Below are 27,806 nucleotides of genomic sequence, written 5' to 3'. Positions count from 1 at the left end.
ATATATATATATATATATATATATATATATATATATGTATATATATATACGCTTTTCCAAAATTAAATAAAAAAAGCAGTGCTTCACTCTGATTATACTTTGTTGGTATATAGGTTGACCTCATTAGAGCAGAAACAGACGCTTCATGAGGCACATTTACACCTCAGCGACAAAAAGTGACTTTTAAGAAAAAAGTATGATCATTTAATATTAACGTTATAATTTGTAACGATTTGTATTTGCAGGGGAACAGAAAACACTGATTGATTTTAATACTTATTTATTGAGATGTTAAGTTTCACATTGTCGACGGATTGATACAGGATAAGTAGGTTAAAATGATGGTGGTTCTGGGTATAGTGATCGGAGAGAGAGACTATGATTTTATTTGTACATTACATCAAATTAGTTCCATGAAATATAAAATATAAGCATAAATATTAGTATAGTATAGTTAAAAGATATTGATATTGAGTTTAATCAAATTAAGAAAGAAACAGTATGGCTTCCTAACAGCGATTCAATAAAATCGTACCTGCATTGAAGAATTAATTTTAAACTAATTTTATAACATTCATAATTGTTTAGATTAGATGTCTTGAGATGAGTGACAGTCAAAGTCATTTATTTGATGACAGATATCAAACATGTCTCGTGCGTTACATTGTGCCCTGAACACAGCAAATTGATGCTTTAGAAAGAACACCAGAGGAATATGCTTCACTTTTTTCTAAACAACAAAAATTGTGCCTTATTTTCACACAAAAATACACCGACCTTAAGAACAAACTAGAGAGTGTTTCAATATTTCGGTTTAGGATACAGTTTGTTCAGTTTCATTGATAAACTTTCTTCTTCATCTTTGGTTCTATTAAATTCTTTGGGATGTCCCACAGGTTTATGATGTTGGACATTGGGAGCTTCGTGGACATTGGTGATCTTGGTGTTTTTTCGATATTTGTACCACCAGTACTCGAAAGCCAACGTGATACAAGCAAGTCCAATACCGACGAAAATAACGATGAAGACCCCTCCGATATTTTGGATGCTGATCCCGTCTGATTGATCGTCGGCCTTTTCGCATTCCTTCTTTTCCGGGTTTTTGTTCCACCAACGTTCTTTCAGTCTCTCGAGCTCACGACGGTTGAGAAGTTGTAAAATTCTAAAAAACATATTTTAGGTCAAATAATGTTGAAAATCAAAATTTTATTATATTTTATGTGTTATTATACTCGCACGTAATCCGATATTTTTTCAATTAAATAAAAATATTTATTGAGAAAAATGATAAAACATACTAGGGGTATCGGAAAGTCCTTATAGATTTTTCTAACATGTCGCTAGGTTTAAGTGAAAGTTATATGGAAGTGAAAGTTATATGGAAAAATCGGGTCCCACGCTTAAGCTTTTCGGAATCTCCGTTACGCGGCCAAATATAAATGAAAAATGCAACAGCTATATGTGTGTTTTTCTCTCGTTTGGCCTCGGTATTAATAATTCTAACCTAAGTAGTTAAAGGCCATATTTAGGTGATATAATTTGTATTGTTTATATACGTCAAGTTTTTCGGTATGTGTTTTTATATATATTTGACAATTACTTTAGATTATTCTGTGTATTTTAATTTATTAGTGTAATAAAAGGAAAACCTTAAGGGGATTTCTTATGATCTCCTATGTAGGTCCAGGGAAGTTTGTAATAATTTTAAAGATGAACACTATTGTGAAACAAGAGGTAACTCTTGTATCTCTAGTAATTTAAATAGTAAGTATTTTGTTAAATAATAATGATTTATTGCATTAAAATAAATAAGCTTTTTCTTCACCTTTCCTACAAGGTTACAAGTTACTACATACAAGACAAGGACCATATATATACCTGATAGATATATAGGAGATTCTTCTACCCCAACAAGACCCAGAAGTAAATATATATTTTTTAATATCTCGCTAAATTTTTTTACTGTACATTTTTAAATTTCTCGCCAAAATTCCCGCTAAACATTTTTAAATTTCCCGCCGTAACTAACTGTCATATGGCGCATGCGTAAGCGCCTTCACACGGGGATTCCGAGCGTAACTTAGAACCAATTTAACATAGGAGATGCGCTTCTAAGTTTCTTTAGTCTATGGTTATGATTTGACACATATGTCATTTTATTCTACTGACATCAAGCTTCAATGCTATTCATGTTATATTTTGGGAAAGTAATTCCGTCATAGATTTATACCTCTTTGAAAATGTCAAGTTTCGTGCCTGAAAATTTACATTTGCGGCACGCACTATATTTCTTATCTAATCAAAAGAAAAAAGCCGTTGAAAGTCATTGCTGGTAGCAACTTACGGTGAGCATACTCAAGAACATGTGACGCGTATTTTCGAAAACTCAATGATGATGATTTTGATGTGCAAGACAAGTAACGTTCTGGTAGACCGAAAAACTTGCGAATTGAATGAGAAGATGTGAATATGAAGACGTTAAATGTAACCCAAAAAACGGCTAGCGACCGGTTACAGCCAATGGGAATATCCAAAAGATGGGAAAATGGGTGTCAATTGAATAACAGGCAAATGAAAAATCGAAAAATCGTCAACTGCTTCACAGGTATAATAGGAAGTCATTTCTGTATCGAAAAGTCATGAGTGATGAAAAGTGAATTTATTTTGAAAGCGCTTAGCGCTAAAAATTATGATTGTTACCTGGTGAAGCCGGCCAATCGACCCCAAGGCCAAATCGTTTTGGGCACAAGACAATGATGGGACCAAAGTAGCATGGTGTACTACGAACTGTTGAAATCTAGTGAAACAGTTAATAGTGATCGATACCGATAAAAAATTATCAATTTGAGCTATGAATTGATCGAGAAACATCCAGAATGGGCCCGAAGATACGGTAAAGTGATTTTACAACACAATAACGCATCGCCTTACAAAGCAAAACAGGCCAAGAGAGCAGTGAAAGTACTTGAATAGGACATATTATCGTACCTGCCGTACTTTCTCTATATGACTATCGACTTTTCGCATCAATGGGATACGCACTTGCGGAGTAGTACTTGTCCAATTTTGAAGAAATTAGAAAATAGCATTCATAAACTGCCTGAAAGATGGGTAAAATATATAGAATCATATAACCAATACTTTGAATTAAAAATAATAATTTTCTGGAAAATTATGTAGATCTTTTTTCGAAAAAAAAATGGTAATGACTTTCCGATACACCTGGTATATTTATTAAAACATTTTTCATCATTTTCTAAAACTTTTTCCTATCGTTCTAGCAACATATAAAATGTGTGTTTGTGGTTATAGTAGATCCATTTTACATTGCCAAATCACAATTACAATTCAAGCACTTAAAGCACTTAAAGTTCAAGCACTTCCTGTCAATTCATGTGGTGTAATATTTTCCTTCCTTTTGGATCGCTTCTATCGCATATAAATGTATGGTAACAGTTTCAGTAGGGGTTTCCTCCAATAAGTTTTGAAATATATTATCCTCGAACGTTTTTAGTTCTTCCGGCCGTTTTTTGCCATTTGCATCAAAATCCCCACTTTCATATTGTTGAAACCAAAACCATCGAATTTAATAGTTAAGTTAGGGTGTTGTAACAGTTGTTTACATTTGTACTTCGCAATTTTATCAATAGATATCGCAGATCAAAATGCATGCAAACACCTAATAAAATTTGTAAAAGAATATTTCTTAATTAATATGAAAGTCCCCTCAGGCTGTTGCTTATTTATCAAATTGGATTTTTCCAATTTTTTTATTATGTTTTCAATTAAAGTCCTAATCATTGCAGAATGATTTGATCTGATATCATGTTTCTCTACCAAGAGGATTGAAAGATGGTGCTCCAATAACTTTAACGATGAGGACTTTTTATAGCGCATTTTGAAACTTTGAATGATGCCTTGGTCCAGTGGTTGTTCCGAAATTGTGTTTGGAGGCAAGTATTTTATTTTAATTTTTGGCAGATTAGGAATGTCTTCATGTAAACTAGAACTATCAAAAAAACCTAAGAATTCTTTTCTTTTTTTCTTCATCTCCTTATCCAACGTTTAGGCCAATTGTTAAACGTATCACAGGTCCTCCAAGCTTTAGTGTTTGATATACTCTGTTGACAAATTATTAACATTTTTAAAACTCCAGATGAGTGGTTTAAGTTTCCTATAGAGTTTCTTAAAACGTGTTTACGTTATTACACGTTTACGTTAAAAATTTTTACAATATTTTGCATGTAATATTATATATATTAACAGTGCAAATTTACCTTTCAACTCATCACATATTTCTTCATTTACTTCTACACGTTCACTACATATTTTTAGAAAAATAAACTCGTTTCTTTTTTAAAATTATAAAGTCACCTCTGCATGTCCTAATTCTACTAAGAACTGTTGGGCGTTTCCCTGAAGAATACGGCCTCATATTGTCATATTCATATGATATTTTTATATTTCTACGTCCATATATACAAACAATTTCAATCTTTTTTACACTGTATTCAATTAGCTGACTTGAAAAACTGATCAAAGCAACAGGACAGCCCTATTGCTGAGATAATTACGCTTTTGAATTCGGTCGATGCAGAGTTTTGTAAATTTATTTGTGATTTTTTCTAATTATGATTGTGTATAATTATATTATGAATTATATTTGTGTCAACAAAACAACAAAACAATGAAAATCATCCCAGTTACGCTAGTAACAAAACTGGATAAGAATGTATGTCTCCTGAGATATTACCCTTTTGTTGTGTTGTAGAAATTAGAATTAAACCAATAGATGGCGGCACCCTTACGGTAACCGTGTCATGTATACAAGGTTGCATGTTAATGTCCGTTAGTGTAGTTGCCTATAGATAGAAATTGTAAATGTACTATTATTAGCCTATTATAGGCTGACATAAGTTGCAACCAGTGCGTGGAAAATATATTGTGTAGAAATCTGTCAAATTTCTGAATCCTTCAATAAATAAAGAGGTCTAATAAATGTTAGTAAAAGTCCAAAACCTACATATACACTGTTAGCCATTAAAATATTATAGTATATGCCAAAATATTTTAATGTCGCAGAAAAGAGATGATGTTATGAAAAGAGTATGTAGATACTTTTAGATTTAATACAAAAATATCGATATAGTGAATTAAACAATTAATAAAAAAGTCAATAAAGCTTACGCTGTATTAAATTGGTCCTTCAGTGGAGACCCCTGCTGTACAGCTATAGCGTACGGTTTCCTAGAGAACTCTTCCCCAACTATTGTGAAGTCGCAGTTCGTCATTTCCAAATATTTTATATCGGTTGCATCACCCAGGTACGCAAAACCTAAAAATTATTGTTAGTTTTATGAACAAGCGACGCATTAGGGTACCTTCTGAAGAAGACTTGGACTGTCTCACTCTCTCTACGGCTTCTTCGAGGGTTAGAGGCAAACCAGCTTCTTTCATCGCTTGCCACATTTTCGTATATTTATCTGATACTGGGTAGTCCCACACAGCCAACTTTGCTCTTTCTACATCAGACAAGCTGTCATTCAAACTCATGTCTTTCCATATTCTGTGAAAATTAGATGACCGTTAGATGGTATTACTACCGTATCATGTCATTGTATTACTCGTAAAATCTAGCTTCAATATCAGCCATTCGTTGAAAATAAGTCATAGTGGAACTACCATTAACTGGTGCGTATTGAATCTTGTATTGCTTGGACAAATCATCCAGAGATTCTATGGGGGTATCCAATCGGGATACGGTCAGGAAAGCAGCTAAATTGGCGGTGTATGAAGCGATTATGATAAAACCAAACAACCACCAAGTCGCAGCCACTAAACGTCCTGGAACATATTACAGTGAAAATTAACAAAGTGTAGATTTGGTTGTTAGTCGCTAGCTTACCAGATAGATTTTTAGGTGCCTCGCCACCTCCTTGTGGAGTGAGTGACGTCATACAGAACCACAAGCATTCTTTGAGATTAAATTCTCGTTTTTCTTCGTCGTCCTTATATTTTTCTCTGTTATTTTGGTAACTATATGGTGACCAACGGTCGAAGACCCACATCAAGAAGCTGCAAATAACAAACCTCACTATATTTCTTAATATAACAACTGTGCCAAAAATAAACTTAAACGAGAAAAATTTTAAAAATCCATCTTTTTTCTTAAAATATAAATCAACATTATAATATAAATCAATATTAGTAGGTGTGGAGTAAGCGAGCTAATTATGGAAAGTTTAAAATATAATTTTCATTCATTCCATCTGTAACTTGTTTGTTGCTGTTGCTGTTGATTTGAAGAAATCTGCTGCCAAAGCTTTTTAAAGACGTAATGTAACTGACAATGAAAAGTGAATCTGGTATGACCATCACAAGGGAACAAAGTCTCCGACAAGGTTGGACATGTGGGACTCGTCCACAAACTTCAACAAATTTTAGCAAGGTAAATAACTGTACTCTTAAAGCCTTATATCTCAATCAGAATTTTTAGATTTAAACCAATGCGAGCCTATTCTAGAATAGAACAAAAAATACTAAAGATGATGGACCACAAGAATGTGAGATATTGCCAATTTTATGCGCATGAGAAGAAGCAGCCAGAGAATTGAAACAGGAGGGTGACAATATCAATATCTGGACATGAAGAATAAAAGTAAACGAACAAATCAGTACTTACTGAGTTTACATGAATCGAACTGCACATAAACCGATAACAATTAATAACACTGCCACTTCACTAACATTGTTGGTAAGTATCTTCGGATGAATATTGAAAAAAAAAATTAAAAACCAAACCAAACCAAACTTTACTGGAAAAAGCGCATTTAAAAGAAAAAAAATTAAAGCTGAAATATAAGAAAATGTAATGGTATATTTTAACAAAATCTCCATAACAAGAAAAAACATACATTTTTCAAAACAAAGTGCTAAAAGGCTTATATATGCCCCCAGATAGTACAGGAATGACTAACTGATAGCTATAGTTTACACTAAAGGTTTACACTTTATATAAGTTCGTATGGTTTGGTTCGCTTCAATCTTCTAACATTCTGCGCGGTGTCCAGCAGTTGATTTAGCAATCTTCTTTCGTGTTTCAAGGCGAAATCTTGGATAACTTCGCAAATCCATTTGATTTCCAGGTTATCGTGCAGTTCTTCGTTGGTTACATAGCGACAGGCATTGGTAATCAATCAAAGAACCTTGTTTTGACAGTGTTGTATGACTAGTTGATTTGAATTTTTAGTGTAACCCCATATTTGCTTTATAAATCCAAATTGGCTTTATAATTTTATTATAGATCAACCTCTTCGATTTTAGATCAAGTTGAGAGTATCTTCCGACTAACCAGTATAGTTGTTTAATTTTGGTTTTAATGTGTTTTGCTTTTTGTCTAACGTGATGTTTCCATTTTAATCTACCGTCAAGATGGATTCCAAGTTATTTAGCTGATTCTGATTGAGGAATCGGGCATCCATTGAGTAATATAATTAAGTTTATATTATTTCCCTGATATTGCAGATAGTAGCGAAATAGGCCTGTAAGATTCGACTTGTTCTGCAAGTTTGTCAGGTTTTATGAGCAAAATTATTTGTGCCACCTTAAAGCATTCCGGGACATGCTTCAGCCTTAAATAGGCATTAAATATATATGTCAACATGATGATTGCTTTTCGTGGCAGTTCTCTCAATAATCCAGGTGAAATGTCATCTATACCAGGTGCCTTTTTAGGATTGAGGTTATCAATTTCAGTGGCAACTTCAAATGAAGAAATTAGATTTAGGTCTACATCAGCTTGATAAACACAAGATGTATCCATGGTAGATTCTGTATCATTAGGTTGAAATATGTTAGCTAAATATTGTGCGAAGAATTCAGCCTTTTCATTGTCGCGTCGAACCCATTCATTTCAACCATTTTTAATTGGTGGTACTCGAATAATTGGTCTTTTAAATCTTCGAGTTGCTTTCCATAGCAAATAATATTTGTTTGCTTGTGGGCTTAATTCACTTACATACTTTTGAAAGCAATTATGTTTATAATCTCTGATCTTTTGATTCGTCTGATTACTAATTCTATTAAAAGTAGTTTTGTCTGCAGCATTTCTGGTTCTGTGCCATACTCTTCTAGCTTTTCGCCTTTATTTTATCTTTCACTAATTTCGAGGGGATAAATTACTACATATTCTAATTTCTCTCTTGCTATTGGGGTAGCATCTTTTGCAGTTGGTCGAATTTGTTCAGTTAAATTTTTGGTTTGTTGCTCAAGATCATCTATACTTTTAAGTCTTACTTTTAAACTGATTCGTTCCTGCAGTATTAATCTGAATTTGTCTCAGTCACTATATTTGTTGGTAAGATTAGGATTTTTTACTTTTCTTATGGTTGTCGCGCCCAGTGTTAAGAATACTGGAGTGTGATCAGATGTTAGATCGCACAAGCTTTCTGTACTAAATTGATTTAATGAGATGCCTTTATGTAATGTAGAAATTCAACAGGTCTGGGACTTTATAACTGTCTGTGAGCCAGTAAGAGGGTTCGCGCCCTGAATGATAATTACAATTTGTAAGGTTAATGGCTATGAGTAATTCGTTTCCTTTTCCAGGTGTTATAATTCGTAAACCCCAAGCTGTATGTTTAACATTAAAGTCTCCACCAAGTTTATTCAATACTAATTATCGTAGCTTGTATTTATTCATTTGTAATCTCTTCTAGTTCAAAATGTATATTTTGTTTAATTATTAAAGCTGTTCGGCATCGAGCCCGTTCGCTGGGGTTTAATGTCCAGTAAGCATCATAACCCCGTATTTTAATGTAGTTTTTTTTAGAAAAATGCGTTTCCGATCAGGGTGATCTATGTTATTTGTTTTTAAGAATAATTTTTTGGGTTGGGTAGTTTTCTTCAATCCGGTTTTCTCCAATTTTTCCGCCCTGTCTGCTAACTGAGTGAATTTTTGTCTTATTTCAGTCTGGAATTCTTTGAGCAATTTCATCATGTCGACGATTGTTGGCTCGTTGGCCGCAGCTTTCTGGTTTCTTGGGTTTTTTTATTTTCAACGGTAGATGTTGTTTCAGAGTTTTTGGCTTTGTCAATTTGTCTTAAGTATTCTTCCGCTGTAATTTTCTTTGGCTGGAGTTCATTTTTATATTGCAGGTCCTTTATAATTGGCAGGGTGACCTTTTTCATTGCACAACACGCATGTCGCTACACTATTGCGTTGTTTTCTGCACTGAGTTGTATGATGTTTACCGGTACATTTCACACATCTTGGTTCCCTACTGCAAACAATTTTAGTGTGTCAAAGATTTTGACAGTTTGTGCATTGTGGTATATTATTATTTTTCTTCGGAGGTTCCACTTTTATCCTACAGTCTAGTAAATAATTTATGTCATATATATTTTTATTATTTTCGTTTTGTGTCATGTCTGCGTAGAACAACGGAAAAGTTTTAATTTGTTTTTCACCATTTACATTAGTTGTCTTTTTCGCTATAGGCGTGACGGTCATTACTTCGTGCACGCAAGCCGGTAATTCCGATTTAATATCATCTTGATTTGTTATGGACAGTAATCCTCTAATGACTATTCTATACCACTTTTCACTTTTTAATTGATAAATGTGGTATTTGAGTTTATTTAATGAATTATTTTTCTTCATCACAATGAGATGATTTTTACATTCCTGTAATCCGTTTCATTACTAAGGATTACGTTAATATCATCGTTAGACAAAGCTTTAAACTGCACTCGATCACTGGCTGCTCCCTTTATTTGTGATTTAAAGAAATTATAATTGCCAACATTGCTTACCTTGATCGGAGGGTGCAGATGGATTTTGTCTTCTTGTTTCTTTTATTTAATGTTTATAGCACGTTTTGAGATTGGCGAAGGCGTCATCTCTGACTTCTTCCTCTTTTTTACTTCTTGTTTGTTACTTCGGTCCAATCAGACTGTTCCCCTACCTCTAATGCTAGCTCCTCTTCATCAGTGTAGTAGTCTTCTGCATAATTAGTATGCCTTTTTGGTGTATCTTGCGTATGGCCTTGCAGTTGCAAACGGATAGCTGCCATATCCTTAGATAATTGCAACAGTTGTTGGTTTAGACGCTCGTTATTCGTTCTTAATTCTTCGTTTTCTTTCAGTAATATATTCAAATCATTATGTTGTATTGTTATAATTAAACGTTTTTTTCACTAACTTTCACTTTTTTCCCTTTTTGGAAAACGTGGAACGTCTGTTGTTTGAGAGTATTTACTTCACTTTGGGTTGGCCGTTTCACCGTATACCGTACCTGGGAGTTCTTTGAAACCGTTAACCGAAGTTGACCGTAAAAAAATATAGATGTATTTTTATTTGATATTTACAGAGACTCGTTTTCGGGGACGAAAAAACACGTCTTGACTGTATGAAGGTCGGGACCGAACTATTAATTAATATATGAACATAATAATAACAGGTCAATTGAAGAGTCCCCGGCCTGACACATAGATAGCGCTACTAAAATTAAATCCTTATATTTTCTAGTTAGCTCAAACCCTCAAAAGATGCCTGTATAAATTTGACAGCTGTCGGATTATTACTTTGTGAATTCTTTCTGAGTTAAGCAACTTTGGTTATTGTGAAAAAAATGGATACAGTTCCGTGCTAGCTCTCGAAGAGAACGGTCGTGTCCGGTACGCCGAACCTACCTGCGCTTCCGAGAATTACCCGAAACTTTCCCTAAGACGGTCGACCCGTTATCACGTTTCACCAGTGCCTACGTAAAAAAAAAAAAAAGCGTCTGTAAGCGCCGAAAAGGCGTTTTTACAGACAAGGCAATGGCGTCATGTACGTCAGAGCCGACGTCGCCTCCTGAACATAATCCCAGTGTTTCCAATTCAAATGGACCATCTTCAGAAGACAGCCGAGAAGTGCTTATAACGGAATTGAGAAAACAGAACGAAGACCTGCGAAAGCAGATAGCTGACCTTAAAACGTTCGCAAAAGCCCAAACAGACGCCCTGAACAAACAGACGGAAAAGCTGGAAAAGAGCGAAAAGGCTTCCGAAGAGCTCAAGGAAGAAATAAAAACTCTCACAGCTACGATAACACAATTCATGAAGCATCAAAGAGATGCCATGGAAGTAAAGATTCCCGCTGCCATAGAAATTCAGTCCCAGACACCAGCTAAACCGACACAACACTTAGACCAAACTGAAGACTCAGAAGACGGTTTCACCTTGGTGGGAAAAAGGAAAAGAGGGCCCGTCACTCCACCTCAGGAAAGCCAGCTGCCGAAGGCCGGCAACAAGGGAAAACAGGCTCCCAAATCACAACCCAATCCGGTAGCCAAGCCAGCCACTAAATCTACCCAATCGAAAGCCAAGGCTAACGTACAGCCTTCGATTACAAAATTTGCCACCAGACCAGTGCAAAACAAGCCGACCACCAAGACGGCCCCACAGCCAGTACCGAAACAAGTTACCACAAGACCAACCCAAGACCAGCCTACGCAGGTAAGTAGCCAGGTCACTAAACAAGTCTTAACCTCCACAGCAAAAACAGTGCCAACCGTTTCGGCGACTGTTTCTCAAAGTCCCCCAAAGGAAAAAATTCCGCCTATAGTGCTCCGTGATAAGAAGAGGTTCATGGAGCTCATTAGAATTACTAAGGCACAATCAATAGACATTATAACCCGAAATAAAAAGGACGGCATTTTCTTATTCGTCGCCACAAGCTACTACCCTGCTCGAGGAAAGGAATTACCCTTACCATTCCTTCTGTCACCCGGAGGAGAGAGCATTCCGGGTAATAATAAAAAACATCCCAGAATCACTCTGCATTGACGAAGTACGTGAACTTCTCTTTGATCAAGGCTTCCATCCCAAATTTGTGCAAAGATGGAAATTAAAATCCGGGATAGAACTACCAATTGTTCAGGTAGTTGTCCCTCGCGAAGAGCGACAGATCATATATATGACCAAACTCGGCGTCATCACAGTGAAGGTCGAGGTCCAGAGAGGAAACGGCCAGCCAGTGCAGTGCTTCAACTGCCAGCTTTTCGGGCACTCCAGCTCATATTGCCGAGCCCCCCCGCGGTGCGTCAAATGTGCCGGGCATCACGACACTAGATCCTGTACCAAAATCCCAGAAGCACCTCCAAAGTGCAGCAACTGCGGTGAAACTCATACCGCAAACTTCAGCGGTTGCACCTGCCGTCCTGCTCCAAGAAAACCAAAAATTCCGACCGAAACCAGACCTCCACAAGGTTCTGCATGGAGTAACCAAGGTGGCAGAAAGCTAGCCCAAAAATTAGCCAGCGCTACCCAGCCTGCTCCAACTCAAACTCCTGCTCCAACCAATACACCGGACCTTAACTCCACAATGCAGGCGTTTACTGACCCGCAGGCTTTCCTACAAGTGATCGCCCTGGCTCACCAACTTGCTCGTCTTTTTCCAAATGTCGCCGCATAAGCGGCAACACTTACCTGTCTCTATAACTTTCAGCAGCCTTTAACTCTTCGAAATGGCTGTTCCGAAATCTCTTATACTGATGACATGGAATGCAAATAGCTTACGCGGAAAGCAAGCGGAATTGGAGGACGTCATAACATTCTATGACGTCGACATCGTGCTCATCCAGGAAACTTTCCTGAAACCTTCGCATCGTCTCTCTTTCGAACACTTTTTTGTCTACAGAAACGATAGAACTCCGGGTCGAGGCGGTGGAACCGCCATTCTCGTCAGAAAAGGAGTCAAACACGAGCTCCTTCCATCGTTATCAGTAAACAACTTCGAAACAACCTCCATTAAAATCGATATCCAAGAACGTCCCTTCGTGATTACATCCCTGTACAGGAAATCTTCTGCATTCAACTATGCCGAATACCGATCACTCGTCGAAGGAAAATTTCCGAAAATAATAGGTGGCGACTTCAACGCCCACCACCCCACCTGGGGGTGTTCCAGAGCGAATCCCGCAGGTAACGCCATCGTAGCTCTAAGTGCAGATCTGGGCTACGGTCTTGCCTTGCCAGATGAACCCACCCATCACCCTAGTACAGTCTCTCAAGGCGCAGCAAGAATCCTAGATTTCTTTATTCTTCAAGACGTAAATCGCGATTCCGAAGTTCGAGTCCTTGACGAACTAGACTCTGATCATCGTCCGATCCTTCTCAAACTCGGAAACTGCGCCACCACTCAAGTCCCACTAACAAGATTCAGGAAAAAAACCGACTGGAAAAACTACCAATCTCTTCTGAAATCCGATCCAATTCCGAAAATTAACACACCAGAACACCTCGAGGAAGCCGTACTCAAGCTAACTCGCGATATTCAGTCTGCTCACGAATCTTCCACAGTCAAAATTTCATCACAACCCCAGCCGTGGAAAAACAATCTTCCCGCTTCTCTTAAACGTGAAATTCGCATCAAAAACGGTTTATGCAGATTAGCTCGATTCACCCTTGATGCTGCAGACAAAAGGGAGGCGAACAGAGCATGCAAGAGGGTAAGGGCGGCCGTCTCGACTTGGCGAGCAATGAAATGGAACTCATTTCTCGCGGACCAAAGGCTGGATGGCCCCCCTTCCTTCTGGCGTGTCTCCAAATGCCTCGTGGGGAAGACGCACAATGTCATCCCTCCCCTGAAGTCAGCGGTTACAGGAAATTTTGCAGTCACTGACCAAGAAAAAGTCGAGCTCCTTGCAGAGACCTACGAAGCTCAAATGAAATGCCTCCCACCCGCACAGAACACTAAAACTAAAGACATTGACACTGTCATCAACGAATCCAACTCCGTCAAAAGACCAGTAACCCCCGCCTTTCTTCTCAACCATTTTGTATCTCCAAAGTCTCTACAGACTATGATCGGCAAACTTCAAACCAAAAAATCTCCAGGTTTCGATGGAATATCGATTACCCAGTTAAAAAAGCTCCCGCATAAGCAACTCGCAGAACTGGCAAACATTATTAACTCCATCATGAGACTGCAACACTTCCCGGCGTCTTGGAAACACGCACATATAGCGGTTATACCCAAGAAAGGAGCAAAATCATCCCCATCTGATTACAGGCCTATCAGCCTTCTCAGCGCCATTTCGAAGCTTGCCGAGAGGGCAATACTCTACGCTCTCAACTCTTTCACAAAGGAAAACAACATCATTCCAGATGAACAATTCGGCTTTCGCGCTCACCACACATCCGTCCATCAAGCTTCCCGTCTGGCTGCACACATCCATCATGCTCTTGACCAACGTAAAAAGCTTGGAGCAGTTCTTCTGGACCTAACCAAAGCCTTCGACAAGGTCTGGCACGACGGATTGTTCGCAAAGTGCGTGCGGTTAGGCCTCCCAGAAGACCTAACCGCTCTCATCAAGTCCTATCTCTCGGACAGATCTTTCCAGGTCAAGATCAGGGCGTCACTTTCCAGTCGTAAACAAATCGATGCTGGCGTACCTCAAGGTTCCCCGCTGGCCCCAGCCTTATTTAATCTCTTTATTTCAGATATGCCGAGAAAAGAGCATATTGACGTCGCCTTTTACGCTGACGACACTGCTTTCTTCACGGCCGCCAGGTTCGAAGTTACAATTCATGAGCGTTTACAGAAGCAGCTCGATCATGCGGTCAAGTGGTTCAAATTCTGGAGGTTGCAAATCAACGCACTGAAAACCCAGGCCATCATTTTCCATAAGAAGCGTTAGGCACTGCGCGTTTCGCAACTTAAGATCGATACCGCAATAATTCCATGACTGGATAACGTCACGTACCTAGGTCTTCACTTCGACCGGCGGTTCGGTTGGCATTCCCAAATCCAGAAAGCAATCCAAAAAGGTTCGGGGATAGCAAACCTGCTATCTCCTCTGATCTGCCCTTCTAGCAGGCTTCCCATCTCCATCAAATGCTTATTTTACAAGATGTTAATTCGGTCCGTACTCCTCTACGGATCTAATGTCTACTTCAAGTTTGTTACACCCAACCAGGTCAAACGGCTTCAAGTTTTCCAAAATAAGCTCCTCAGGAGAATATTAAACGCTCCATGGTTTGTCAGAAATAATCAAATCCATAGGGAAACTGACACTCCAGAAATCAAGCACTTCATATCTCAATCATTCCACAAACAACAACTCAGCTCAAGTTCTTCTGAAAACGCGCTTGTTCGCGAGCTGGTCGAAATGCTGGGAGCTTAGCACCGCGTCACCGCTAAGCTCTCCCCCTTTTCCAGGCTGAAACGACCTCATCCGTCGCTACAGTCATAACTTTTACCCCCATACAACAGTACCCAGTTGTGTGTTAACTCAGGTTCGCGAATCAATAGAATCGCCGGGCTCTCGTGCCCAATAACGGCTGCCCGATCAGCGGTTGCCATATCCCCAAATTTAATGCAGTAGCAGTAGTGATCCACAGGGGTCAACTGTGAGGCGGTTTCGGTTTAGTGTATTGGTAAGCCCAGAGGCAGTCCCACATAACCCGGTCGAACTTGTCACTCCAGGGCAAGTCTCCGCGACCAGGTATGCGTCATGCATTCCACCGCCTGGTTTTTAGGCCAGAACAAAAAAAAAAAAAAAAAAAAATGGATAAAAAGGAATTTCACGTGTTGATAAAATATTGCTTTTGAAGAGAAAATATATAGTTAAGGCAAAAACTTGGCTTGATGCCGAGTTTCCGGCCCCAGGAAAATCAACCATCAAGGATTGGTATGCTAAGTTTAGACGTGGTTAAATTAGCAGCGAAGACAGTGGACGCCCAAAAGAGGTTCTTACCGATGAAAACATTAAAAAAATCCACAAAATGATTTTGTATGACCGTAAATTAAAGTTTAATGAAATAGCAGACACTCTAAAGATAACAACTGAACGTGTACGTCATATGATTCACGAATATTTGGGTATAACAAAGCTCTTTGCAAAGTAGGTGCAGCGCGAGCTCACTTTTGACCAAAAACAACGACGAATTGGTGATTCGGAGCAGTGTTTGAAGATGATCACGCGTAATAAACCCGAGTTTTTGCGTCGATATGTGACAATGGATGAAACATGGCTCCATTATTTCATTACGAAGTCCAACAGACAGTCATTCAAGTGGACTGCATACGATAAACCCACTCCAAAGCATTGGAAAAAGCAACAGTTGGCTGGCAAGGTTATGGCATCTGTATGTTGGGATGCATATGGAATAATTTTCATTGGCTACCTTGAAAAAGGAAGGAGCAGCAACAGTGACTATTACATAGCGTTATTGAACCGTGTAAAGGACGAAATCGCCGAAAACGGCCGTATTTGAAGAAAACGAAAGTGGTGATTCATCAAGACAATGCACCGTGTCACAAGTCAGTGAAAACGATAGCAAAAATCTATGAATTGAGCTTCGAGTTGCTTCCTCATCCACTCTATTCTCCAGATCTGGCCCCCAGCCACTCCTTTTTCTCAGATTTTCAAAAAATGTTCTCTGGGAAGAAATGTTCGTCGAATGAAGAGGCGATCGCCGAAACTGAGGTCTATTTTAAAGCAAAGGACATATCGTACTACATTTTTCTACATACGCTATTTAATTCAAGTATTGCATACCAAAATATATAAAATAACAAAATAATAAAATAATATTTTCGATGAAGATATACATAACCTACCTAGTGAAAAAATAAGCTGCAAGTATGCATAGCCATACTTCATTCTCCAACACAGTCAAAAACTTGAATAAGGACGCTGGAGTTTCAGGCAATTTCATCAGAATGGTAATGCCCACCAAGTCATAATAAGGTACTGTAAAGTCGATGACGTTTTCACGTTCTGCCATCACAGACAGCGATCCCAAACCGATGTCAGCTTTTTTATCAATCAGGTCCTATAAAATCTTTTAAATTAGCTTGATTTCGTTCAACCAGATCGGTTTACCTTAATAATTCCGTTCCAGTTACCGTTCTCATCCATATTTCCGAATTTCCCATCACCCACGGCTTCAATTTCATAATCGAAATGAAGAATATTTGCTATTTCGTCGATCAAATCGATGCAATAGCCCTTGAATCCTTTCGGGGCTGAGTCATCTTTGATTATAAACGGTTTTTGCTAATAACAATGGAATAATAAAGATAGGCTTTCAAGAACATTTCGCTACTTACCACAACGGTGACAACTTTGTAAACAACATCCGCCGTATAGTTTTTCATTTCTTTGGCATTAACTAGCGTGAGATTGTTATCGAAACCGCCTTGCCATACACCAAGTTGATTGGACTTGTCTGAAGCTCCAGACCTGATGAAAACAGCTGAAAGAGCCATGGAAAACTCCATGTAACTCATTCCGTTAGTTGCCACGTTGAATGGCCCGTAAGTGGGGGTTTCAATTGAGTCCTCAAAATTAATTCAAAAAAATTTAATATTAATCGATTATTCAGAAATGAAACTGCGCAAACGAAAGTATTACATTAAAATAATAGAGTCATTTTTTATATAGCCTTTGCTTAACTCCCTTAAATTATTGTTGTTGTCATAATTATGTTTTAGTAAAATTACAATTAACAAAAAAAAACAGAGTGTTTCACATTTTATTGCCAATAAAAAGAGAAACAACGTAGTTCTAGGTGAACGAAAACTCAAGACAAACTGGACAACTCAAAATACCTTTAATCGTAAATAAGTGAGAACATTATTGAACTCAAACTTGAGCCAAACACCCTGTACAATAAATATCATAATTTGCATAAAGTACCAGAGAAAATTTTTAACCAGCACAATCGATACTCAGATTTCATTTTATGAGTTTTAAAGTCCTTACTACAGTTACATTATTTAGGGGAAAGATGTTACATTAAAGATTGCTAAGTCACTGATCTTTTGACAAAATCCAAATATTAATGCCCCCCCCCCTCCTCCTAACAAATGAGTAGTAGACGGTTGGCAGTATTAGCTTCTTATAATAAAGTCGGTGAATTAATATACGAATTATTTCAATATCCAGTTTATTTCACAGATTTATCTCCCTCTGCATTGTGATTGAAAACTAAATGGAGCAATGAAATGCATAACTTGGGGGACTGTTGGACAAAGAGTAATAAAGAGGAAGGAAATTATATTGAATTATGTTTCCTTTCCATTTCCAGTAACTTGTTAAATACCGCAGTATAACATTTTATGACGCCGCCTAATTTTAACTTGCAGGTCGTGCTAAAATTGTCTTTAACCGCCAGTTGTTGAAAAATCATTAATTGATAAACAAAATTCGTTTTATTACATTATGATAAAACAAAACGTCGTGTCTATTCAAAAAATCGCAAAAAAAAAGAAATTTTGTATCAAAGGATTATAGCTTCCACCATATATTTCTCCATGTCCAAATTAGTTATTTTTATATTTTCCTTCGTTTGTCTATAAAACAGTTCAATTCTAAACAGGTGATCATAATTAATGTTCTAAAGGGCTTTTTGATTTAAAGGCTAATGTTTTTATTATAACGAATCAAACTAAAGCCACCAATCTCTTATAACTAGTTCATACAGAGAATAATATCACAAGACAAAATAATATGAACAAACATACACATATACACAACATTTATTTATTAATAAAATGTTGAACCACCATTTGCTTTTAAAACAGTTGCAATTCCTTACGGTATAGAGTTTGTAATGGAATGCTATCTCATTCTTGTATCAAAACGTCCACAAACTGTTTTAATCATATTGGAAATAGAAATATAGTTCTCACCATCTGCCCTAAAATTGTTGATGGTCTAGCGATTGTGCTGACCAGGGAAGATGCTTGATGATATTCTGATGCTTTTTAAACCAATACTTCTCTCTTATGACTGCTTGTATGGGCGCATTATCATCTTGGAATAAGGCGGTGTTTGGTAAGTAGGTTTGGTATATTCATTCGCGGTAATCTTGTTAATGGTGTGTATTAGAGGACCAGCTCAATACTACAATATTGCTGCTCAAAACATAAGAGAACCTCCAACAAGTTTAACTGTAAGAAGCAGGCAGAGTAGATAGTAGATTTTTTAAGACATCTCCATATATAAGCTCAGCCGTTTGTAGGAAACAATAAATGATGAATCATCGGACCACACCACATTCTTCCAATCATTAACTGTCCAGATTTTATAATCATTGCCATGTTTTTATTCTTTTATTTTTTTTTCATTAATGTTAGCTCTGTGGGGCTCCCGCAGTACAGTTTTTGTGAAGTGATTCAAGTGAGTGTTGAGTTTTGCTGTCAGTTTTACCCACGTTAGTCATATGGTCACAATTAATGTTCTAATTTATTTATATCCGTTGGTCTCTGACCAAAGATAACTTTGGAGTTCGCCCACTATTCCTCTTCGCCGATGATATTTTACTTATGTTTTGTGAATAGTGTCGCTGGTGAAATGTTAAACAATCATTCAGAGACCACACATTTTACCCGTCGCTTGTTTTAAGCATCGCAAAACAAAGCGTATAATAGACATATAGCCTACCAGACCTGATATATATACTCAGCAGTACATACACGTCGAATTGTTTATAAGGAAGCAGGCAGAACAAATAGCAGAGGTACATTCATCTCTTACAGACAAGTTTATCATAAAATAAATCACCCAGAGTACAATCTTGTTATATGAACGATGAAACCATCCTTTAAATATTTAAATTAAAACCATTTTATTCAAATATATTACCATATTATTAAAGATCATTTAAGACAACATAATAATATATAATATGGAAATATATAACGTAAGTCTAATTTTAAAAAACAAACATGTAAATAAAGAAATCGCAGGGCTGTTATACTATAGTTAATCCAATAAAACATTATATGCAAGTGATTAAAATGTATAACGTCAGCACAGTCAGAAATTGGACTTTTCATTACAACGTTTTCCGGTTTCTTATTATTTTTTTTTGTTCTGGCCTAAAAACCAGGCGGTGGAATGCATGACGCATACCTGGTCGCGGAGACTTGCCCTGGAGTGACAAGTTGGACCGGGTTATGTGGGACTGCCTCTGGGCTTACCAATACACTAAACCGAAACCGCCTCACAGTTGACCCCTGTGGATCACTACTGCTACTGCATTAAATTTGGGGATATGGCAACCGCTGATCGGGCAGCCGTTATTGGGCACGAGAGCCCGGCGATTCTATTGATTCGCGAACCTGAGTTAACACACAACTGGGTACTGTTGTATGGGGGCAAAAGTTATGACTGTAGCGACGGATGAGGTCGTTTCAGCCTAGAAAAGCGCGTTTTCAGAAGAACTTGAGCTGAGTTTTTGTTTGTGGAATGATTGAGATATGAAGTGCTTGATTTCTGGAGTGTCAGTTTCCCTATGAATTTGATTATTTCTGACAAACCATGGAGCGTTTAATATTCTCCTGAGGAGCTTATTTTGGAAAACTTGAAGCCGTTTGACCTGGTTGGGTGTAACAAACTTGAAGTAGACATTAGATCCGTAGAGGAGTACGGACCGAATTAACATCTTGTAAAATAAGCATTTGAGGGTTTCTTATTATTATCACTAACATTTTGAAAAAGTTTGTGGATATTTGACAACAGGGTCGACTAGTACCAACACAAATCGAATTTTATAAACCGCTTTGGTTACATGTTCCGATGCATCAGACAGACTGAGTATAATGAGAAGGACCTATCGGCTCCGAGTTTTAAACGAATTTTACATTTCTACAAACAGATAGTAAAGTCGATGTCATCTGTGATGTGCGCTGGCTTTTTTATTGAAAAGACTATAAAAAAAGTATACTTGTTTATTATTACTTGTAAAAAATCTCAAACCATCCAATATTCTGAATAAAGCACTCAGATACTATTCAAAAAAACCCAAATATTTCTAATTTTAAAACAATTTTTTCGTCGATTATACTCAACAGTAATCAATATGAAATAAAAATTACCTTTTGTAGATAAGAACGTAGATTCAAGTTAAATCTTTTCGGGCTGTATTTCGGTTCATAGTCATCGCACGTGATGTAATTTGTAACGTTGTTTTTCTTCCAGGAGCCATCGGATAACATCTCCCTAAACAAGATTAGGTGTAATAATTGTAATGGTATGTAATATATATATATATATATATATATATATATATATATATATATATATATATATATATATATATATATATATATATATATATATAATATATATATATATATATATATATATATATATATATATATATATATATATATCATATATAACAATTCATTCATTCATATCTATATATCATTCCCTACAACTTTATCATTATCATCCATTTTCGCACTTATTATTTCGATTTTAGTAACTCGTAATACATTACATCTTGCTGCTCCTATCATATGTACAACAATATACTCTCCTGTACTAATTTATTATTTTTTATGTTTATGGTATAGTTTAGTCGCAATAAATGTCTAGTTTTCACCGCCAATGGCAATTTTTCACAGAAAACTCTTCTTCTTGTTCTAATAAGCAATGAAACCACGATGTTGAAACAGTTTGAAATGACAATTTCAACATTTTCACTAATTTTATTTATTTCTCGTTTAGAAAAATTTTATTTATCAACCACTACTTTTTTGATAGTATGAGCTGGATTTTCCACTAATAAATCTTGTAATTCAGCGTCTTTATATCTCCTTGATCATATGGGCCGGACCGTTCTTTTAAAATCGCCTTATTTAAAACTTTGGAACCAAAACCGACAATTGGGATGTGACCGAGTATAATTACCATAAGTTTGTAAAAGTGCTCAATGTTCTTTGAGGGAATTTTATATATTCATAATTACCATAATCTGTATACAAATTGTATTTCAATAAAACGTAAAAAGTGTACAATTATTAAGACTGATTTTGTATTTTCACTAATTTTGTTAGAAAATATGGTTACTTTCACGTATCTTTATAAAAATAGAAGTGCTCAATCATATAATCGACCCTGATTTGATATATATTAATAAGTCATATTCTAAAATAATTTATATTTAGTAAGTGATAAACAGTAAAATGATATTCTACATAATCTCCTTTAACTTCAACACACTTACTGTCACGTTTCTCCAACATCAGTAAAACTTTCAGAAAAAAATAGTCTAGAAGTCTATGAAAATATTCATCTACAACCTTCTCAAATTCCTCAATAAATGCGAAGCGTTTCCAAGAAACATATTTCTTCCAGTTTGAGTACAAATCAAAGCCTACAGGTCCTAAATCAAATCTTGCACTCTATTCATCGCACGATGATCCAATATCAGCCACAAGAAACCTCGAACTTCATCTAAACAAAGCCGAATTGTGGTTGAAAACATGGCGTATTATAACAAATGAGGCAAAATATACCCATGTAACCATTCACCCTTTAATAATTATAAACTTTAATAATTATGAACTCCCGCAAGCAGACAATGTTAAATATCTGTAAATGCATTTTGATCGACGTTTAACATGGGAAAAACATGTAGTAACATAACGCAAACAGCTGGACTTAAACTAAACAAAATATATTTGCTGATAGGGACTACATCGAAATTATCATTAAATAACAAGATTGCTGTATAAGTTAATCTTAAGCCCATTTGAACCCAAGGTATTCAACCATGTTAGCAAATCTAACATGACATATCACTCAGAGATTCCAAAATAAAGTGTTGCCTAATTTAGCGCGATATCCCCTTGAAACTCATAACTAGTAGACTTTAGAATAAGTTAGAATAGTCTGTAGTCTTGTTCTAGACATATATTAAAAGTTACTTACTGAAGTGATCTTCTACATGTCAGTATGGATAGCTGATATACTTTTTTAATCGATTACTATATAGAAATCGATTATATTTCGATTACGAGACAGACTGTTTAAATTGTTCTAATTCAGTCACAATTTAACGTACTGTGGTTGGTTGATTTATTTTATTTTATAATCAACCAAACCATTTTTTTTAATATAGATTCATTTTATGAGTGAATATAGCTGACTTTTTTGAATCGATTATTATAACTTCGATCATGTTTCAAAAGTATTGAAAGCTAGTGATGGCAGTATACAAATTTACAGCATGTTCAGCAAACTGACAAGTTTGTCAAGTAAAAAGGCTAGTTCATAGAAAAAATAGAAATTTCACGGTATAGGCGACCTTGGGGAAATGTGAAAAGCCAAATTGTGATTGGCTAGTTTAAATTCCTGGTGCCGCCACTAATATGGAACGTGATTGGTCGATCAAATTGTTTGAAGTCAGCATTTTCTATAGGAGTCCATTTTTAAGTGTGTTGTTTGAAGGTTTTGGTTTTTGTTTAGATCAAGAAATCTTCATTTTACGTTGTACATATTTTCTGTTTTACAATAATTATTATGGAGTAATAATATAAAAATTGATGACAATGCATCAGTGTAGTAAAAGATGTAGTGTATCGGGGCAAAAATATATTACGGAAATTAGACATCGTTTCACAAAGAATGATCTCGTTCCTTTCTAAAAATGGATTGATCAAGTAAATAGTAGTAAGTTACCTAGATAAACCACAATGCAAATATATCAACGTCATTTTGTCTGTCACGGACATTTTAGTGAAAAATTTAGAATTACCCTTCCTTCACGAACAAGTGTTAGGGTAAATGCATATCCAACATTGTTTTATCAGGTACATATAAAATTATCTATCTACTACATGTCTGTTTATATATTGCGTGTTTACAGAAAATCAAAACCTACTTATGAAGATGTTAGTGGTAATAAAATTCAATTAATCTACCAAGTTGTTCGTATGCTGTTAGTGTGATGTCTCTACATAAAGAACTTTTACAAGAAGGTAATAATTAATATAATTGGATAATTAGTAGTAATAAATACCACTTTTATTTGTAAAATATCCCCAAAATATTTGTAATACTTTAACTTTTTAGAACAATCAGTGTTCAATAATTTTATAGTAGAACTATTATATATTTAAATTTGATTGCCTTGTTAAGAAATATTTATTAAGGTGCCATTAATTAAAAGTTTAATTGCTACTTTTAGTGGATTTATTACCTTAAAGAAATCTATTTTGTCTAAATTTACAAATAACTACATTTGTTTAACAAATCTTAACCAAGATTGCTTAAAGAATTTTGTTGGATCTATTAGAGGCCATGGAGGTAGAAACAGCATCCGTCACCTAGTATGTTCGAGAAATCTTTAAAAGGGCATATCATCACTTCAATTTTTTCACATCGTTCTCCCGGAGAAAATTGTGAAGAAGATGAACATGTTAGATAACTTATATTCTTTTTTAACGGGAGATCTAGTACCACTTGAGGATGTTAAATCATCAGTTGAGTCTATATTTTCAGTTTCAGAGAACTTTGCTCTGAGAAAAACAAGAGTCTAATATTGTATTTTAGTCTTATTTCAGGCTATTTAACAAAATCTTCTTTCACTTCTGAAAAAGAGACAACATGCAATTTTATTTGTCTACATTTTATATTAAGTAGTTCCATAGATTAAATACTCTAAAATCTAAATATCTTTAAAAAACACATACATTTTTAGTGTTTCAATTGTCCAAACCATAATGATTTTCAAGACCAAATTTTAAAATGTATTATTATTATGAGGTGTAATTGTATTTTTGGTTTAATGAAGTTAATGCAATATCAACAGGGAAGGATTTAAAGTTTACCTTCAATATATCAAGATAAGTTAGAACTCTAATAGATCCCATAAAATTGATGGCAATAAACAAATATGGGAGGGCTTTATAGAAGAATTATAGATATTTTAATTTTCGGGAGGGCGTTATAGAAGAATTATAGATATTTTAATTTTGCCTAGAATAGAGTTCATAATTGTTTTGTTTTTTGCTTTTTGTTTATACATATTTATATTATTTACACTTATGTATATTTGTATAGGATTTTATTTTAATAAATTAATTTTAAAAATTAAATTTGATTTTCATTTAAATACTATTGGCCAATAAATGTGACGTCACAAAGTAATCAGGTGAATTGGCAGACCAATCAAAACAAGGTATTTTCCTTACAGGTTTCTACATAACTATTTTAAACTAACCAATCAAATTCACGTCAGCGCCGCCAATGATTGGACTAAGCAAAATTTTGCCCCACTACTTACCATTATAGTTGCACACCCCTGGGCTAGTTATTTGAAAATAAACGAGCTGATACCACGAAGGCACAATAACGTTGATCAAAAAGCAGAGTGCTATAATAAAGCGTACGGGTAAGTTTCAACAATATGTAGGTTAGAAACGGAAATAATGACAATTACTTGAAACACCTTCAAACGACTAGTACGGGATACGCCATTTATGAATCACTAAAGCAATGCGGTCCATGTATTTTCAGATTTTGAGGCAAGAGACAAAGGTGTGACCGGCTGAGAAGAATATCAGCAACAGACTTCAAGACAAATCAGGCGAAATACAAGGTACGACCATTTCAGCAGCTATGCTACACTCGACCATGTTATTGAAAATCAAACACCTGAACTACCTTTTAAAATTCAGGAGTTTACTGCTAACTAAACGTATTAAACAATATCATAATATTACTAGCAATTTTGGAATATTTCGACAGCTAAACTATCTTACAACAGAAGAAATTTTGGAAAAAAACTTCAAGTATTGTCAGTGTTTACGCAGATGATTAGGAGAACAACTTAGGCGACGAATTAAGGCAGTTCGCTGAGCTGCTGAAAAGAGATGAAGCTACTGTAATTCACAACAAGAAAATCTTTTAGATCTGCCATTTTATAAACTTTTATTGAATAATTCATAGGAATCGTGTTTTATTAATTCAATTGTTCAATTGTTCAACATTAAAACTCATTAAAAATGAGCCAAACAACACTATTGTCCAAGAATCTCTTAATCGTCTCACTTTGATGAATATAGAACATGATTTACTTAAATAAGTCGATATTGGTTTTGTTATCTCTAAATTTGCCAATATTAAAAGTCTATTTGTAGCAGTTTTGTTTTTTTTTAATACCCTAACCTTCAGAACCTAAAGCAAACCAATGGCTTCTAGACAGAATTTGCCACAGGCCCTCTGCTGGCTTAACCCGGCACTGTAAATAATACGTATTTTATTCTACTATTGCTCCCAATTTTTTCTTAATAATAATATATTTGTTGATCTTAAGTATATTTTCATAATAAAACTTTTAACAGTTGACTTACTTGACCGCAAGGAATGATTTCAGTGCCAGATCGAAATAAAAAGCAGCATCGATTTCTGGTTCGGCGTTTAACTGAAATGAGGTTTTTATGGTGCCTAGGCGATCTTGAAACATTGCATTCGCCAACGGCTTGGCAAAAAGAACCGTAGCATTTTTAATATTGCATTTCAAATCACCTTTGTCCTGAAAAAGGCCGCTAAAGAGTTAAAGATATGACCTGCCTTTGACGATATCAGTAGTACCTTGGTTAAAACGTGCCAAGCGAATTTCCTATTAAACAGATTTTTTATTTCCGCTGCTTCCAGCACATTTTTGATGCTCTCCAAGCTGCCCAGCACGAAGAAATTCTTGAGATCGAGCTTAACCAAGTCCTCCAGTTGATCGGGAAGCTTTACCGATTCTTCGTTGATTTCATCGATAAGATGACGCGTGGCAACATTTTGCAGCAATGATTTGTATTTGTGGTCCATAACTGAAAGAAGATTAGGTTTTAAAACAAAAAAAATGTCAGAGATTGTCTCACGATACCGAAAGTGTCATCGAAAAGAATAGCAGCATTGGTAATGTTCTGATTCAGAACGAGAGTACGAACCATCTCGGGTATAATATCACCAGGTGGCGATATCTGAACCAGATACTCCAGTTCGTTTGGTTTTAGATTGCGCCATTGCCTTAAATCGCCTTCCTGCCCATAAGATGCGCTTACTACGATTTCAATCAAAATAATTATTTAGCTACCAATAAATTATTAAATATTTTATTCACACCTGTCGGCAATCCTAATGCCGATGCAAAAGATTTGACGGTTTCAGAAGCCAACCCCGCTCTGGTGGCATCAAAAACTAAATGTGGTGGCGAGTTGTTATCCAGCATTTGCTGATATGTCTGACATACTACAAATACAAACTTACTCAAAAATACAACAGCTGTAAATTAACTTTACTCCATACATGAATCTAGAATAATTTGCGAATCTGTCTTATTTCCGACCACTCTTCTTATGTCCACGCTAACGCCGAGCTTTGATGTCCGTTTTACATAATTCAACACTACTTCAATAGCTTTATCTGCCACAGTATTACCTTCCTCGTTAGCAAATACTAAAAATATAAATGCTATTGTTTCTCCTAAACTTAGGACAATAAATACTTACAAACATTTATATTTTGCGTTGTTTGTAAAATAATATGTTTTATGCTCAATAAAATAATCACACAGATAAACATGCATTTTAAGCAGGTCATATTTGATAAAAACTATCTAAAACAAATATTTTATTCCATTTCATTTGTATTAAACATACTCAATAAGAGCCGGAAAATATATTGGATAAAAATCGAATATTAAGACACGTATGTTGATCATTTAGTTTCTATGTATGTTATTTTTGCATTGACTATATGAAAATTAATATAAACCTAACGTAGAGCTGCATATGAAACAAATAATTTATCTAATAAACACCCAAATTTATATTAAGTAGTCGTTAAATCTTTTGAGTTAGATAGGATTTCTTCTTGTTTTCATATGACAAATTTATAACGTTATAATAAGGGATATAAATTAAAGTTCCCAATGCGAAGACGTCACTGTAATATTGTTGCTAGGAGCACCGTTTGTATGTATACAATAGGAGCATTAATAATATATTATATTGACATTGGT

At 35.7% G+C, this 27,806-nt stretch overlaps 2 protein-coding genes and 1 long non-coding RNA gene across 3 annotated transcripts; 2 read left to right on the top strand and 1 right to left on the bottom strand.

Annotated features, from left to right (window-relative positions):
• Window positions 1–263: 263 nt before the first annotated feature.
• Ir25a (Ionotropic receptor 25a) lies at window positions 264–27,459 on the bottom strand. The gene is made up of 15 exons (XM_076401847.1): window positions 27,295–27,459; window positions 27,092–27,241; window positions 26,909–27,034; window positions 26,670–26,846; window positions 26,384–26,613; window positions 26,143–26,324; window positions 20,875–20,998; window positions 17,101–17,331; window positions 16,874–17,047; window positions 16,609–16,823; window positions 5,906–6,075; window positions 5,625–5,844; window positions 5,382–5,566; window positions 5,188–5,335; window positions 264–1,162 (listed from the first exon to the last, which is right to left on the bottom strand). Exons 1-15 carry the CDS (start codon window positions 27,383–27,385, stop codon window positions 802–804), a joined length of 2,784 nt encoding a protein of 927 aa, XP_076257962.1. The 5' UTR covers window positions 27,386–27,459; the 3' UTR covers window positions 264–801.
• Window positions 1,637–25,421, top strand: LOC143195015 (uncharacterized). Its single transcript, XR_013005439.1, has 3 exons — window positions 1,637–1,764; window positions 1,838–1,923; window positions 25,307–25,421. It is a non-coding gene; the product is annotated as an uncharacterized LOC143195015 (long non-coding RNA).
• Window positions 13,084–16,078, top strand: LOC143195694 (uncharacterized). Its single transcript, XM_076403091.1, has 3 exons — window positions 13,084–13,111; window positions 13,490–13,880; window positions 16,041–16,078. Exons 2-3 carry the CDS (start codon window positions 13,523–13,525, stop codon window positions 16,076–16,078), a joined length of 396 nt encoding a protein of 131 aa, XP_076259206.1. The 5' UTR covers window positions 13,084–13,111; window positions 13,490–13,522.
• Window positions 27,460–27,806: the final 347 nt, after the last annotated feature.

Source organism: Rhynchophorus ferrugineus, unplaced genomic scaffold, assembly GCF_030347505.1.
Source record: "Rhynchophorus ferrugineus isolate W39M unplaced genomic scaffold, kcgeb_rfMv2 rfM4, whole genome shotgun sequence".
NCBI lineage: Eukaryota > Metazoa > Arthropoda > Insecta > Coleoptera > Curculionidae > Rhynchophorus > Rhynchophorus ferrugineus.
Note: the sequence above shows the minus strand (reverse complement) of the source record. Positions and strands in the feature narration are given on the sequence as shown.